Genomic DNA, 14,526 nt, shown 5'->3' on the forward strand with positions numbered 1-14,526 from the left:
GCTTTCCTCCATACACATTAAAGTCAATGAAAAGGCAATGTGTAATAGTTTTATAAATTTGCTTGGCTTCACAGAATTTGAACATAGGTCCATTTGTAACTGGAATGGATTTACACAGTTATATGTGAACAGGTACACTCCAAACTTTGCTCAGACTTCTTGCATTGCCCTTACCTTCACTGGACCATCATTGGTTTGAGGAATTGGCTCAGACTTCATGTATCTTTTCAGTTTACCATCAAAGTAATCTTGCAGGAAGCGTTCCAATGCTTTGCCGTCACGACTAATGAGGAAGATGGAAACAGTATTCAGAGACAAAGCAAAACAAAGCCAGCTCTACTCAACAAAAAGTGAGAGGAACAACTGTTAGTTCAGCAAATCTTGCTCCGATTTGCAAAAAGGGTTGTGATTAAACAGTTGTACAGAAACAGCACACCTGAAGGTGTACTGTAACCTTAAAGGAGTTAAACTTACCTGGGGCTTCTACCTACTGCATCCAGGAGGAAACAAAACAAGCAAATAAAAAAAAAAAAAAAAAAAAAAAAAAAACCCCACACCCCCCAATTCTTCAGCAGCTTTAGGGCCGGTTCACACGGACGCTTGGCGGCGTCTACCGTCAAGCGTTCGGGACCCATCGGCTAAACTCTCCCATTCAAGTGAATAGGAGCGTTTAGCATTACGCGGTTACCGTCGATTGCATAAACGCGGCGTTCTGATCCCGATTTAACGCATAGTTTCGGCCGTCCCTAGAAGCCGCATGCAACGTCCAGGGACGGCTAGCCGGCGTGGCTTCATGTCCCCCTGCGGGGACGAGAAACGCCGATCGCGACGATCTCTGTACCGCCGCCACCGAACGGGACGTCACAGGACGCCGCGACTTCCTGGCCGCCCCAACGCCGCCTGCCGTCCGTGTGAACCGGCCCTAAAGGACAACATGATCCCCCTTCACACAAAGCACAGTGGATGACCAACTCACTGCCCATGCTGTGCTATGGGTTAACCCACATCTGCAGCAGCACAGTTTGCAACGCCAATGACAATACACGTTTTGCAGATATCAGTAGCGTTTGCCCTTCATCATAATCAGAACTCCAAAAAAAAATAAAAAAAAATCTGTTATGCACTAAAAATTCAACACCAAGGCTGCTATTTGTGGAATATTTAGCAGTTAAAGTTGTGTAGAAACCTACATTATGGAAAGTTAGGAGACACTGATTCCAACTTTAAGATGCAGTTTGATTGATTTCGAGATGTTATGGATTCTATAGCTTCATTACAAGAGCAGCATGTGTGGCTGATCTCCCAAGGGAATGGCTGGGATATTCCCAGCAGTCTCTTAGGCAAACATGCACGTTAGAACATGTTTCAGGCAATTCTGCGAAGGGGGGGGGGGGGGGGGGGAGGGGAGAACACAGGGTTGTATTTATACATTGCATCAGGTGCATCCAAGCCTGTGTGCTGTAATTCCCAAAAAGCTCAAGCAGATTTCTGTGTACATGATGAATGAGAAGCGGAGAGACTTCACTTACGAGAACTCCTCCTGCATGACGAATTTCTCCCCCTTGGCAGTCTTGATTCCAACAACAGGGATGTCACCAGCACTTGAGTCCAAGCCAAACTCCGTCACCTCATGTGCAAAGGATTTACGGTTAGCAACGGCAAAGTTGAGCTTGTGTCCAGCATCCAGGAACTTCTTGGCAATCATCATTACTCTGGAGGAAAAAGAAATCTGGTCAATATCACATGGAGAAATTTACCAAGCTCCATGACAGTACACATGGCCACCCCCTCACCACTGATTAAAAATAAATGCAAAAGCATAGGAACTGAGAAGTGGTCTGTGGTCACCACCCGCAGAACAACTCCATTATTGGGGATGTCTTGCAAATTGCCTATAAATTTCCATCTATTTTCTATTCCATTTGAGCAACTGCATGTGAAATTGATTATCAATCAGTGGACAGTTTGATTTCACAGAAGTGTGAATGACTCGAGTTACATTGTGTTTAAGTGTTCGCTTTATTTTTTTGCGGGTGTATTTTAGCTGCTAACGAGATGGAAAGACTGCAGATTTAGCATCGGATCATAGATGTGAGCTGCCATCCCTTTTATGTGTGCACCAAACATTGAAACTATAAGATGAGCAGAACAGTTAGGAGCTAAAATCCCACCTTCAAATTAGTTTCCTGTCTGCAATAAAATACAAGACATGCCTTCATGTAAATATTTTAGTTAACTCAAATGGTACCAATGCCATATTAAGTTATGAACTGCACGTATTCTGCACAATGAGACCAAGTGGAAGCAGCTTACCTGTTCCTCCAGTAGTTTGAGCCCTTGGGGTTCTTATCATAGTCCAAATCAAAATAGGCCACTAGAAGGTCTTTTCCCTGGATCAGTTCTCTGTTGTCTTCCGTCATATGAGGGCAGATTCCAAATCTACAACAAAAACCATAAAAGTCATTTATTGTATTTATAAAGAGCTAACATATTACATTACACAGCGTGTCATTTACAAAATCATGGTGTACTGATGATGCATAGTGTAATATCATTCCGAGGAGATGAATCTTCATATATTCTACAGTACAAAAGATGTGCACCTCTCTGCCATATGTGGATTCTGGCCGTCATTCTCTGCCAAATGACCTGTTTAGGATGAAAGGCTTTCACTGGCTTAAAGAAAACATCCAAGGTAATTAAAAAAAAAAAAAAAAAAAAAAAAAAATCCACAGGCACAGTATTATCCTGACGACGTCAGCCGGACCACGTGACCCGCACGGTGGAGCGCAGAAGACTCCAACCCAGGGGAGAAGACCGGGAGCCTCCGGAGCTGCGGCGTGGGCACATGACTGCTGCCACCGGTTGGAGAAAGCTCCAGGTAAGTGGATTTTTTTTTTTAAATACCTTGGACATTCACTTATAGGGCCCTTTTCCACCAGCGCGTTTGCGCTGGCTGAATCGCAAAGACGCAAACCGCTAGCGATTTTACAATCGATACGGTTTGCTTTTTAACATAGGAATCGCGGTAGGTCATTTCCACTACAGCGATTAGTTTTTTTACGGGAACGCGAAGCGGAGCGATATTTGCCGCGATTTTGCTATGCAGTGCATAGCAAAATCGCGGCCGCAAACGTCGGGGAATCGCCGGTAATTGCGATTCAGCAATCGCTAGCGTTCATGCTGAACGCTAGCGACTGCTAGTGGAAAAGGGCCCTAAGAGACAACGGTCTACAAAAAAAAAAAAAATAAATAAAAAAAAAAAAAATTGGCAACACTATACACACCCCATATCTACAACTTATGGGGAGGCCAGGGGTCTTCGTCAAATATATGCCAGCTGCTAAAACACTCCTTTTTAACCACTAGCCGACCGCATCACACCGATGGGCGTGGCCGTAGCCCCAGGACCGCCTAACGCCAATTGGGGTAATGTCCTGTGAGTGTGTTTTGCAGGAGATTGTGTGTGCATCTCCGCTCCGTCATCAGCCTCCCAGCGGCGATCACCACTAGGAGACTTATTTACATAGTACAGCACTGCGATCTATGGCAGCACTGTACGCGGGACAGCCTTGTGACAAGAGCAACCAGCTCTTATTGGCTGAACCTATGACAACCGATTGTGGTCATAGGCTGGCTAGGGGAAAAAAACAAATCAAAAAATCCTGGGAGCGATCCTCACCCACCAACAGAGAGCTCTGTTGGTGGGCAGAAATCATTTGTGTGCAGAGTTATACGGCCCTGCAGCGGCTCCTTAAAGAGACTCTGTAACAAATTTTTCAGCCTTAGTTCTTCGATCCTATAAGTTCCTATGCCTGTTCTAATCTGCTCTGGTTTACTGCAGTCTTTCCCAACTGCACTGTCTCTGTAATAAATCAATGTATCTTTCCTCTGTCCTGTTTGTCGGGCTAAAGCTTGATTGTGTGGAATGTGCAGGGCTGCTTGTGATTGGTAGAAGCGATACACACCCTCTGCAGGCCCCCTGCATACTATGAATGACTCACACACTATGCTTAGCTGAGCCTATTAGAAGCTGGTTAGTTTGTTTGTAAACACTGCCTAAAACTGTTAATTACAAGCCAGGATTGCAGCAGAGAGTGGCAGAAACAGCACAGAGGGGCACAGGAGAAAATAATGAATAGAATGGTATGCTTTTTATTGTAAGAATATTAGAGTACAGATTCTCTTTAAGTGGTTAAACATGAACAGAGCACCTTTTTTTTAGCACTCAGGCCATCTCTATAACACATGAAAAATGCATGCCAACAATAGGTTTCATTATTAAAATAAACTTGCATTTTACATTTAAAGTAGTTTTATTAGCCTACTTTAGCAGGCCTGCCTGTCCATCCCTGGCCGCAGAGATTTCAGGAAGCCAATTGTTTTATTGAGGTTATTACCAAGAAGTAAACAATACCTTTTTATCAACAGAGGGGGTGGGTAATTAGTTGGTTTCGTCAAAGACATTGTGTATGTCAATGTGTCAAGATAGCACAATCTGATTTGTATAAATAAGGACTGAGAAAGGGGAACATGGCAGCTTCTATGCCAGGAGAAATTCCAGTGAAAGAATGTGCTTAGTTCCCTTTAAACTAAAATTGATATGAGGTACTTGGCACTGCAGGTAGTGCATAGCATATCAGCAAAAGGTTAGACGGGAGACCAGCACAATGCGCACACAGGGTTAAAAAAAAAAAAAAAAAAAAAAAAAAAAAAAAGGGGGAGCAGTTTTACTCGTTTCATTTTGCTGCCTGAGAGTTCATCTCTAGGCAGCAACAGAACAGCTTCTGTCTTGACAGGAATATAGTAAACATCACTGATCAGCTAATAATTTTTGAAGGGCAGGGAGAAATTACATGAACTATTGACATTTTTCTAACTTCGGGACACTTAATAGGCCACCACTGACTAGAGACAGTAAAGCATTCAACCTGCTTTGTGAATGTTCAATGCAAAGAAAACCATGAGATAGATACTTAGGAGTAGAAGGATAAATATAATTGTTTTTCTCCTCAGGTTCACTTTAAAGGACAACCGAGTTGACATGTGACATGAGTGCCAGTGCCTGGCACTCAAATAACTAGGCTGCGTTCCTTTTTTTCTTTGCCTGAAAGTTAATCAGGCATGCAAGTGACAGTTTCTGTCTGGGTTGGGACTATATTGTAACCCTCACTGATAAGTAATTAGTCATAAAACTCTTTCAAGTTAGTAAATGGCTTCTGAGAACAGGAAAGAGATGAAAAGGGTCAATAATTGATTTGAGCTCTGGCATACTTCAATGAGTGTGTCATTCAACAGAGATATGAAGCAGTAAAAACTAGATTTAAATATAAAATAAACTGTGCGATAGCTTAAGTCATTTTTAGGAGAAGGAGGACAGATGCAAATGTTTTTCTCAGTTTATTTTCACCTCGAATGTCCTTGAATGCATGCTCATTGGAGTCTCAAGCAGAGAATACATACAGAAGTACAGCAGGAGAGTTTGTGTATACTGTCCTGTTTTATTTGTGTCTTCTCACACTACAGCTAGTAGTGGCAAGCACCCAGGTACTGTCAAGAGGTCTGGTTAAGAGAATGAAAACATTTATTCTTTTATTACGCTGATGGGTGACGAGGTAAACAAGTTAACTGGACAGGAGCATTAAAACAACCACCAAGTCACAGAAAGACCAGTTCCGCACTGGGAGCCAGTAACTCGGTACATCAGATACCAATACAGTAATGTTAATAGGTTAAAGTTACTTACAGGTTATCCTGAATAAATTTCTTGATTTTGTGTGATGTGATTTTCTCATCTGCAGGGAAGGTAACAGTGCTCTCTTCAAACTTGTTTGCAAGACGGGGTGGGCGGAACAGTACAACTCCCCTAGGGAAAGATAGGCAGAAGTGGAAAGCTTTATAGAAACCGCATTTTTCCCCACCTTAGAACTTTCTACACACTTTGTATGCAAGACACTTACTCTCCATTATTGTCATACTGATCCACTAGTTGATTTACATCAGTGTGAGCAAACCGGTATTTCTCCCTCAGTGTGTTGGCAGCTTTCAGGAACTCCGTATGAGGCTCGCTATATAGGTCACGGAAGAAGCCTATGCCAGGATGGACATTTCACAATATTATTTCACACACTCCGCAAAGTAAAAAGCAAGAATGTTCTAGCAAGACATTAAGGGCCCATTTCCACTAGCCGCTGCGCATCCTACGAGACGCGTGACGGCACTTCCCCGGCTATGGGATTCGCTGGCACTCATGCCGAAAAATGCTGCAATGTTGTCCGAATCGCTATGGCAAACGATTCAGACGGCTGCCGCATCATCCCCTCTGCGGGAAACTCTGCAGATTTGGCCCGATTTCCGCACTAGTGAAAACGGGCCCTAAACAGTGTTGGGTATGAACTCACCTAGCAGCTATTTAAGTACTGTCACTTTAAATTGGTCGCTCTGTCTCCATTAAGTTTGTGTCCACCCTATAGTGGTGTGGTTTTATTCTGTGAGTCTTTATATGTGAGCACTAGTTCTATTTATTAACACTTGATAAAGGCCTTGTGCCGAAACGTTGCGTTTCTTGCTGCTATGGTCTAATAAAAAGCTTTTGCTATAATTTGCACAAATCCAGGTCGAGAACCAGTCTTCCCTTCTATTTTGCATGGTTAAATTATGCACCCTGCTGGATCCTGATGCTGACTGGCTGACTCCCTGGTGCGAATATATAGTACTTGAGCTATTGGACTTTTTCCTTCTACTATTAACTCACCTAGCACAGACGCTTCAGAGTCAGCTATGAATTTCTCAAATTCTTCCACAGAACGGAGAGTCACTGATGCAGGCCCAGCCTGCTTCTTCATGGTACTGACGATGCCATCTAGGAAGAAAACCTATGTTGAATATGGAATTTCTAAAATGTTTCCCAAATATGCATTTTTTCATGCTGCATTATTTTCATCATTCCCATGAGTCTCCAACGTGCTTGGTTGGCTGCAAGTCAAGTGATGCCAGCTGACAACCACATAAAAAAAACACATACATGCAAAATGACACTGGGAAATTTGGGGGCAGGGCAAAGCCAAAAAAGGCTCACCCTGCTCCTGCAAAATGGTTAATTTTAATTCCCCCTCCAGACCACCAAGGACTTTGAGAGTGCCCAAATAATGTCTGTGTGCTGTTATAGCAGTAATTCACATTATGGCCTATGGCAGTGTATGGTGTGCCCAAATTTCCCAACAACACTTCTCACTTACACACACCACACACACCCACACCCACACACTATTAACAGACCTATGCAACATGCCATATTTTTTATGTGGAGTTCAGTACAAGAGAAATCGTTCCAACATGAAGCAGATTCAATCCTACAGGTCTTCAAAAAAAAAGATGTTTCATACCTGCATTCCTAGGCCCATCATAAGCACCAGACTCTTCTCCATCCCTGAAAACCTTAAGTGTGGGGTATCCACTGACACCATATTTGTTGCAAGTCTCGGAGTTTGCTGTACAGTCAACCTAAACAAGACATTGAAACTATATTTTATTTTCACAGGACATTTAAAAATGATGTATTTAATGGCAAAATGTGATCTTCTAGCATAATCCCCTTTAAACAAAACAAGGTTGTAATAACATACTCAAAGTAAAAATAGACCACTACTAAGAAAACAGCACAATTCTAAGAAAAATAGCATATTCAAGAAAAAAAAAAAAAAGTTGGAGGCTGTTTCCGTATAGCTCATGAATTTGCAAAATCTGTGAGACCTTCCATGCCTTAATTTAGGAGCTCCCTAAAATCTCATGAATCTCCTTGAAATATGGAGTGAAAACGCTCCCAAAATGCTGCATGTCCTGCTATTGCCATTTTTCTAATTGCAATCACTCCTGTGGAAGGCTTACAATGGACATTACCCTATAGGTACAAATGGTAAAAATTATAATTTTACTGTATCACGAAAAGTTTTAAAATGAGAGGTATTCGGTTTCAGAATCCCTCACTGTGTAGCCTTCAGATATGTATCTGTTGTCAGAGTGTGGGGGTCTTTGCTGATCCCCCTTATCCCATAGCAAAAAGTCTCATGGGAAGGTGTAGCTATCCCACACTGCTATGACCACTGACCACACACTATTGTGGTCGGATCCTTGCATGTCATATACAAAATACGTGCGTGTTTGTTTATACTGCATAGGGGTTGTGATCACATTGTGTATTCGCTGGTATCTGTATACTAGCGAATACAGATACAAACTAACATCTGCGCATTATCCACGTTGCACCTACACTTATAGATGCATATGAGGGATACCTACGTATATAAGTGCACAACAGTGGGCTAGGTAAAGGGTCCAGATGCAGGACTATGCGAGCCTAAGAGCATCTGCACCATTGATATGCGCGGATGTTTATACATTTGAGAGGTTGCTACGCAACCATAAACAGAGATTCACCTCTCCTTGAATGGAGGGGGCGTGTCTTTAACAGTGATGCAGCCGGGACAGAGGAGGAACCTAATGCCTCTAGAGGGAGACCTGGAACGCAAGATGCGTCCCAGATCACCGCAGGACAGGAAGCATACGCGCGTGTGGGCGGAAGTGACGTCACCGCTACAGCGCTGGCTGCACCATTAGCTGACCGTTAGATTCGCCCAGGGTTTGAAGTTTTGGCTGCAACCTACCGGCGAACAGCATCCTGCGCCCCCCCCCCCCCCCCTCCCCCTAACGTGGGTCACAGAGAGATGGCCAAGCCCACGGACTTGAGGGGGAGTTATCATGCTATCCTAATGATGGTTCCCATCCCTTAATACGGACACATTGAGACCTCAATGAGGTAAGATATATGAACAAGGCACCTGCCCTGTAACCTGTATAATGCTAATAATAGGTAAAATGTGACACACCTCATTACGCCTCCCCTATTTCCCTCCCTATCTATATATACGGCTTTGCCTGACAGGGCACTTCAGCTCTGACTGGGGCTTATATGATGATGGGGGGTATTTTGTAATATATGTAAATAATTGGTGTAGGCTATGTAATATATGTACAGCACGCTTTCTGATGAAGCCTTTTGGTGAAACATGCACATGTTAAAGTCTATGTACAGCACTTAGCACTCTATGTTTGTATATACCCACCCGTCATTGGGTCAGTGTGTGAGGGGACTTGACAGTTGGTGGTTGAGCCAGATCAGCTATATCCTAGATCAGGTTATCTCCACTGTCCCCGAGCGACACAGACACACTGTGTGGTCAGTGGTCATAGCAGTGTGGGATAGCTACACCTTCCCATGAGACTTTTTGCTATGGGATAAGGGGGATCAGCAAAGACCCCCACACTCTGACAACAGATACATATCTGAAGGCTACACAGTGAGGGATTCTGAAACCGAATACCTCTCATTTTAAAACTTTTCGTGATACAGTAAAATTATAATTTTTACCATTTGTACCTATAGGGTAATGTCCTTCTGGACGGAAGTGTGTGATTTTGTTTCCCTGGTACTTCACTTATTCGGTAGTGTGTGAAGGCTTACAATGGCAGAGCATTTAGGGAAAAAATCGACAGCATTTTAAAGCACTCCCTAATCGCTCAAAAAAAAAAAAAAGCAATCTGGTGGGTTCCAGCCCTCCTTCAGGCCGTGGGCTCCCACGCTGTCTCCCCAGGCTGCTATGATCCACCGCTGGCTGTCCTGGTAGCTTAGTTCAATTGCACCATGGCCGGGAGCCGCCTGCACAGCAGTACTTTACAGGCGCAGAGTGCGACAGGGAATGCAGTTGCTAATGAACTAATATGCCGGCATAGCCAGCAGTGGAGCTGAGCGACCCAGAGAGACAGCAAGGGAGCCAACACCCTGAAGGGGGCTGGAGGAAGCCACATAGATCTTCTTGATTTGTCTCAGGTACACTTTAAAGAGAACCCAAGGTGGGATTTAAGAATGTTAGTAGGGCACAGAGGCTGGTTGTGCATACCATCACCAGCCTAGGTTACTGTACAGTGCTCCCCCAGGCCCACCCAAGCACTCTGCTGTGCCCCGTAATAAAACATGCATGCAGGTTGTCACTAGCATGCTGTTTACCTATGTGCTGCCATTTACCGCCGCTCCCCCACAGGATCTTCTAAAAAAATTAGCATATTGTGATAAAGTTCATTATTTTCTGTAATGTACTGATAAACATTAGACTTTCATATATTTTAGATTCATTACACTACAACTGAAGTAGTTCAAGCCTTTTATGGTTTTTCTTATTGATGATTTTGGCATACAGCTCGCACCCCGCCTGTGTCCCTTCCCTCCAGCTGATTGGGCTCTCTAACTATTCCAGGTGTGGCCTCATGGAATTAAGGTCCAGTTTCCACAACTATATGATTTTGCTGGGATTTGGTAGCGATGCGATTTTGCCTGATTGAAAAAGTCCTACAGACTGCATTTTCTCTGCGTTTCCAGCATCCAATGAAAATCACTGCAAAATTGCACTGATATGGCATCAAATCACTCATTTTGTAGTGGAAGTGTGCTTTACTAGCCTCATTTTTATTTCTCCTTTTGTGCATCACAAAATCATATAAGCTTTTACAGCTGCTGGGTGTTCAATACCAGCTAACAGAAAATATTTCAAAAACACGGTTAGCATGCAATGTACAAAACCTTGTGCATTGCAAATACACATTAACATGAGCATGCGCCAGATCAAGATATATCACTACTAGGCCTGAACGATTTTAGGAAAAAAAATTTTTTAGCAATTTGTCTGAAATTGCTATTTCGATTCACGATTTCCTTCAAATCAAGCTCTGTTCCTGCTCATTGCCTGCTTATTCCCCCTCTGTCTCTCCTTGTGCCCCCCTTTGCCTCCTCTGGGTCTTTGTCTTGCTCCCTTTGTGTCTGTGCCCGCTCTGTCTTTGTGCCCACTCTGTGTCTCTGTACCTCCTCTGTCCTCCAAGCTGCATCAGTTCTGGACATAGGTTCAAGCACGAGTCCAGCGATGCCAGTCTATCCACGTCGCCTCCTGCAGTCTAATGCACGGAATACTTCCTGTATATCATGTGACATACAGGAACCCGGAGTTTTGCCAAGCACAAGAGCCAGCATATGGCGATAGAGGAAGGACAGCGTTTCAACTTGTGCAGAAGGTATGTCCAACGCTGCGGGCCGCACGCGTCGGGACTTTGGGGAAGTTTGAAGCTGCTTCTTCAAACTTCCCCCATGTGGAAATGAAGTGAACGCGATAATTGCAGCTTTGATAATTCCAAAATTGTGATCTTGGCGATCGCGATTTTGGTTTAAATTCGATTTACCTTTCATGCCTAATCACTACGTTACATTCCAAATAGCACAGCATAGGCAAAACAAACAGTATGGCTTTCTGTGCTAATAAGAAAAAATTGACTATCCCTTGAAATACCCAGTAATCATTTTTATGAGTGGTCAGGTGGTTCATATTAATTTTAGATGCCACCGTAGGAATACAATACAATATCTAATGCACTGAAATCTTAAAACAGATAAAAATAGCCTCTTTAGAGGCCCATACACTGGCTGATTTCAGCCATCGGTCAGAAATCGATTCTTTCAAACCTATCGATCGATTTGTGGCCAATTTCAATGGATTTGATCTGATGCTGGACCCATAGCCCATAGAGTTGCATTGGATCTAATGGTCCAAAACTGCCTTTAGACAGATTTCGAATAGATTGCATTCTGAAATCTATTCCTAGTGTGTGGCACACAACAGATTCCTGTCAGATTCAACTTGATGGGCATCTGACAGAAATCTAGCCGATGGTCGAATCTGCTGCAAATCTATGGCCTAGTGCACACTGGGCGTATCCGCCGGCCACATCCGCTTGAAAAGCCGCGTGGCTAATGTATCTCTATGGGCTGGTGCCCACCGGCGGTTTGAGGTTTTTAGCAAGCCGCAATGTGCCTCTTGCTGCTCGTTTGCGGTTTGCTTAAAACCTCAAACCGCCGGTGTGCACCAGCCCACAGAGATACATTAGCCACGCGGATGCTGATGGCGGATCACATACAAAATCCGCTCGGTGTGCACCTGGCAAATATCGGCTCTCTGCTCCCAAAACCGCTAGCGTTTTGACGATCTGCTAGCGGTTTTGGTGTGCACTGGGTCTATAAGTGTATGGCCACCTTTAAAGGGGAAGAAAAAAAAAAAAGTGTAAGGAATCTGGAGTTAGTTTAGAGGAGGAGTTCAAATGTCAAGACACTCTGTAAAATGACCTTTATGTAAAAAAGGAGACCACACCTTTGCCAGTGAAACAGTTCCCTTCAGCTTTGTAGCAGCCTCTTCATACTCTGGAGCAAGCTTTTTACAGTGTCCACACCTACACCGCAAGAGAAAACAGAAACAGTCTTAGCATTACACTGAATTCAACCATACATTCTTCAGTGCAAGAAAAAGACCAAAAAAAAAAAAAAAAAAAAAGTCAAAGCTATCCACATGTCACAAGAAGATTATGCAATATGGCAAGTTTTGGCTAAATAGTACAACAAGAAAAGACTAAGGAAAAAAAAATGCTACGTAATAACGCAATACAGAAAACTGGTACATTTACTGTGCGCAGCAGCTTTACTAGTACTAATGCACCTGTTACACTGCCAGCAACGTGAACAGTAATACGCATTGCACTAAAAGGGCAACACGTACTGCTTCCCTGGTGCGAGTATCAGCTCTGCCTGAGCAAAGCAAATTTACAGCAGCTTAACGCATCAGGCCTGTTACTGTACAGGCAGTAGAACTTGTACAAGCATGTACACATCTCATCCATATCATCGTAACGGACCGTTACCCCAAAGCACGGTTTCAAGAGCAAAAATGCAAGCCTTGTGGCATAAGTTTGGATGATAAAATAACTGCATGCAAATAGAACACACGTAAGACAATGTGTGCAATGTGAACACAAATTTATAAGCTGCTTAGCTCTAAAACAAAATTAGATCTAACAAAAATTGAAACTGTCAGTAGCATCAAGGAAAACAAAGGGGGAGATCTATCAACGCATTACCGACAGATTTTTCTTAATCTGTTCTAACCAGCAGGGAGAACAGTTCTGCATGATAAGAACCTTCTTAAATACTAGGTAATAGCGGCAATTTAGCATGAATTTCTAGAGCTGCACTACAGTTAAGTGCAAATCTATCCCTAAACTGGCACAGATTAAGAAGTGCTTGATAGTAGTTCTACAGATGTAGAACTGCTGGCTAGACATGATTGCAGAGTGCAGGCTATACACGATTTGTGATGTGCTCCTCTCACCTGCTGAATTCCTCCTCAGAGCCTGCTGCTATCGATACAGCAGGTGTGTTGGTTACCTCAGCAACAGCAATTCCCCTCACACACTGCACTGAGAGGCCTTCCTAGCTCCTCCTATTCTACAACAGAAACCTCTGGACCATAAAGAGGCTTCCAACTAGGGCTGCTCAAATCCAAATCCGGGCGATACCTGGATAGTTGCTATCCGGATATCTCCCAGTAAACCTGTGCGGGGTGGGCGGTCAAGCTTTCCTGTCTGACATCTTCTTCATCCGTCCCTGGCGCCTCCCACGCGGCGGTCACATGACTACAAACACTTCCTCCTTCCAGGTTGAAACTATCCGGGTATCTCCCCGATTCAGATTTGAGCAGCCCTACTTCCAACTACTGAGGTAAGCATCTGGATCCCAGAGGGTAAGTGAAGAGGACAGGGGTAGCCTCATTAGGATCCAGAGACTCCCCCCCTCCTGCGGTAAGTACACCCCCCCAGGGGCAGGAACGCAACAGGTGCTCTGTAACACAGCTTGTCCCACTGCTGCTTTACCGCTAAATGCACACATTAACCGTACAAGCAAAGCATAGTTTTCATTGAGTGCACGCTTTATTGCATCCAACGCAATGTGTGGGTAACTTGTGGCGACGCTTTCCCAATCCATTGCATTCCTGCCGTTACAGAAAACACAAAGGGAAACGTAAACATGTTCTTAGGCTATGTCCACAGTGAGCCGCTGAGATGTAACTGAGGCATTTCAATGCAGTAAGTCGCACTGTAATAGAAAGTTTAAAGAGACACTGAAGTCTCAAAAAAACAAAAAAAAAAACAAACAAAAAAAAAAAAACACCTTTTTATATAACTAATGTTTTTAATATGTTTACCCTAACTAAACAGCTGCATTCCCGCGGCTGTAATCTATCGAACCCCCCCCCCCCTAACTCGCCCTCCCTCTCCCCTGCAAAATACACGGCTTTCTTGGTCGTGGATTTTGCTGCCCTGTGCACTTTCGTGTGAGGCAGGGCTATGAGCTGCAGCTCTGCCTCTACACCAGTCTGTCAGCACGTTTCTCCGCCTCTCCCCCGCCCCTCTCAGTGAAGGAAGAGGGGCGGGGGAGAGGCAGTGATCCGGGCTAGCAGACGCGCTGAGAGGCAGAGCTCCGGCTCGTAAGCTCTGCCTCTCACTGAAGAGCTGCCCCCCGGCAAGTTGGGGGGGGGAATTTAGATAGTGTACAGCGGCGGGAATGTGGAGGTTTAGTTAGGGCTAACATATGAAACATTT

General features: G+C 44.0%; 1 protein-coding gene across 1 annotated transcript in view; it reads right to left on the minus strand.

Moving 5' to 3' along the window:
• The window catches only part of PDIA3 (protein disulfide isomerase family A member 3), a 41,055-nt gene that overhangs the window by 19,384 nt on the left and 7,145 nt on the right, over positions 1 to 14,526 (minus strand). Inside the window, exons 2-9 of the mRNA XM_068275280.1 lie at positions 12,246 to 12,324; positions 7,386 to 7,503; positions 6,755 to 6,862; positions 5,961 to 6,090; positions 5,747 to 5,866; positions 2,314 to 2,439; positions 1,530 to 1,712; positions 175 to 283 (exon numbers count right to left, since the gene is read on the minus strand). Of these exons, the coding sequence (XP_068131381.1) occupies positions 175 to 283; positions 1,530 to 1,712; positions 2,314 to 2,439; positions 5,747 to 5,866; positions 5,961 to 6,090; positions 6,755 to 6,862; positions 7,386 to 7,503; positions 12,246 to 12,324 (973 nt within the window). The remainder of the gene's footprint in view (positions 1 to 174; positions 284 to 1,529; positions 1,713 to 2,313; positions 2,440 to 5,746; positions 5,867 to 5,960; positions 6,091 to 6,754; positions 6,863 to 7,385; positions 7,504 to 12,245; positions 12,325 to 14,526) is intronic.

The sequence above is a fragment of the Hyperolius riggenbachi genome, chromosome 3 (assembly GCF_040937935.1).
Source record: "Hyperolius riggenbachi isolate aHypRig1 chromosome 3, aHypRig1.pri, whole genome shotgun sequence".
NCBI lineage: Eukaryota > Metazoa > Chordata > Amphibia > Anura > Hyperoliidae > Hyperolius > Hyperolius riggenbachi.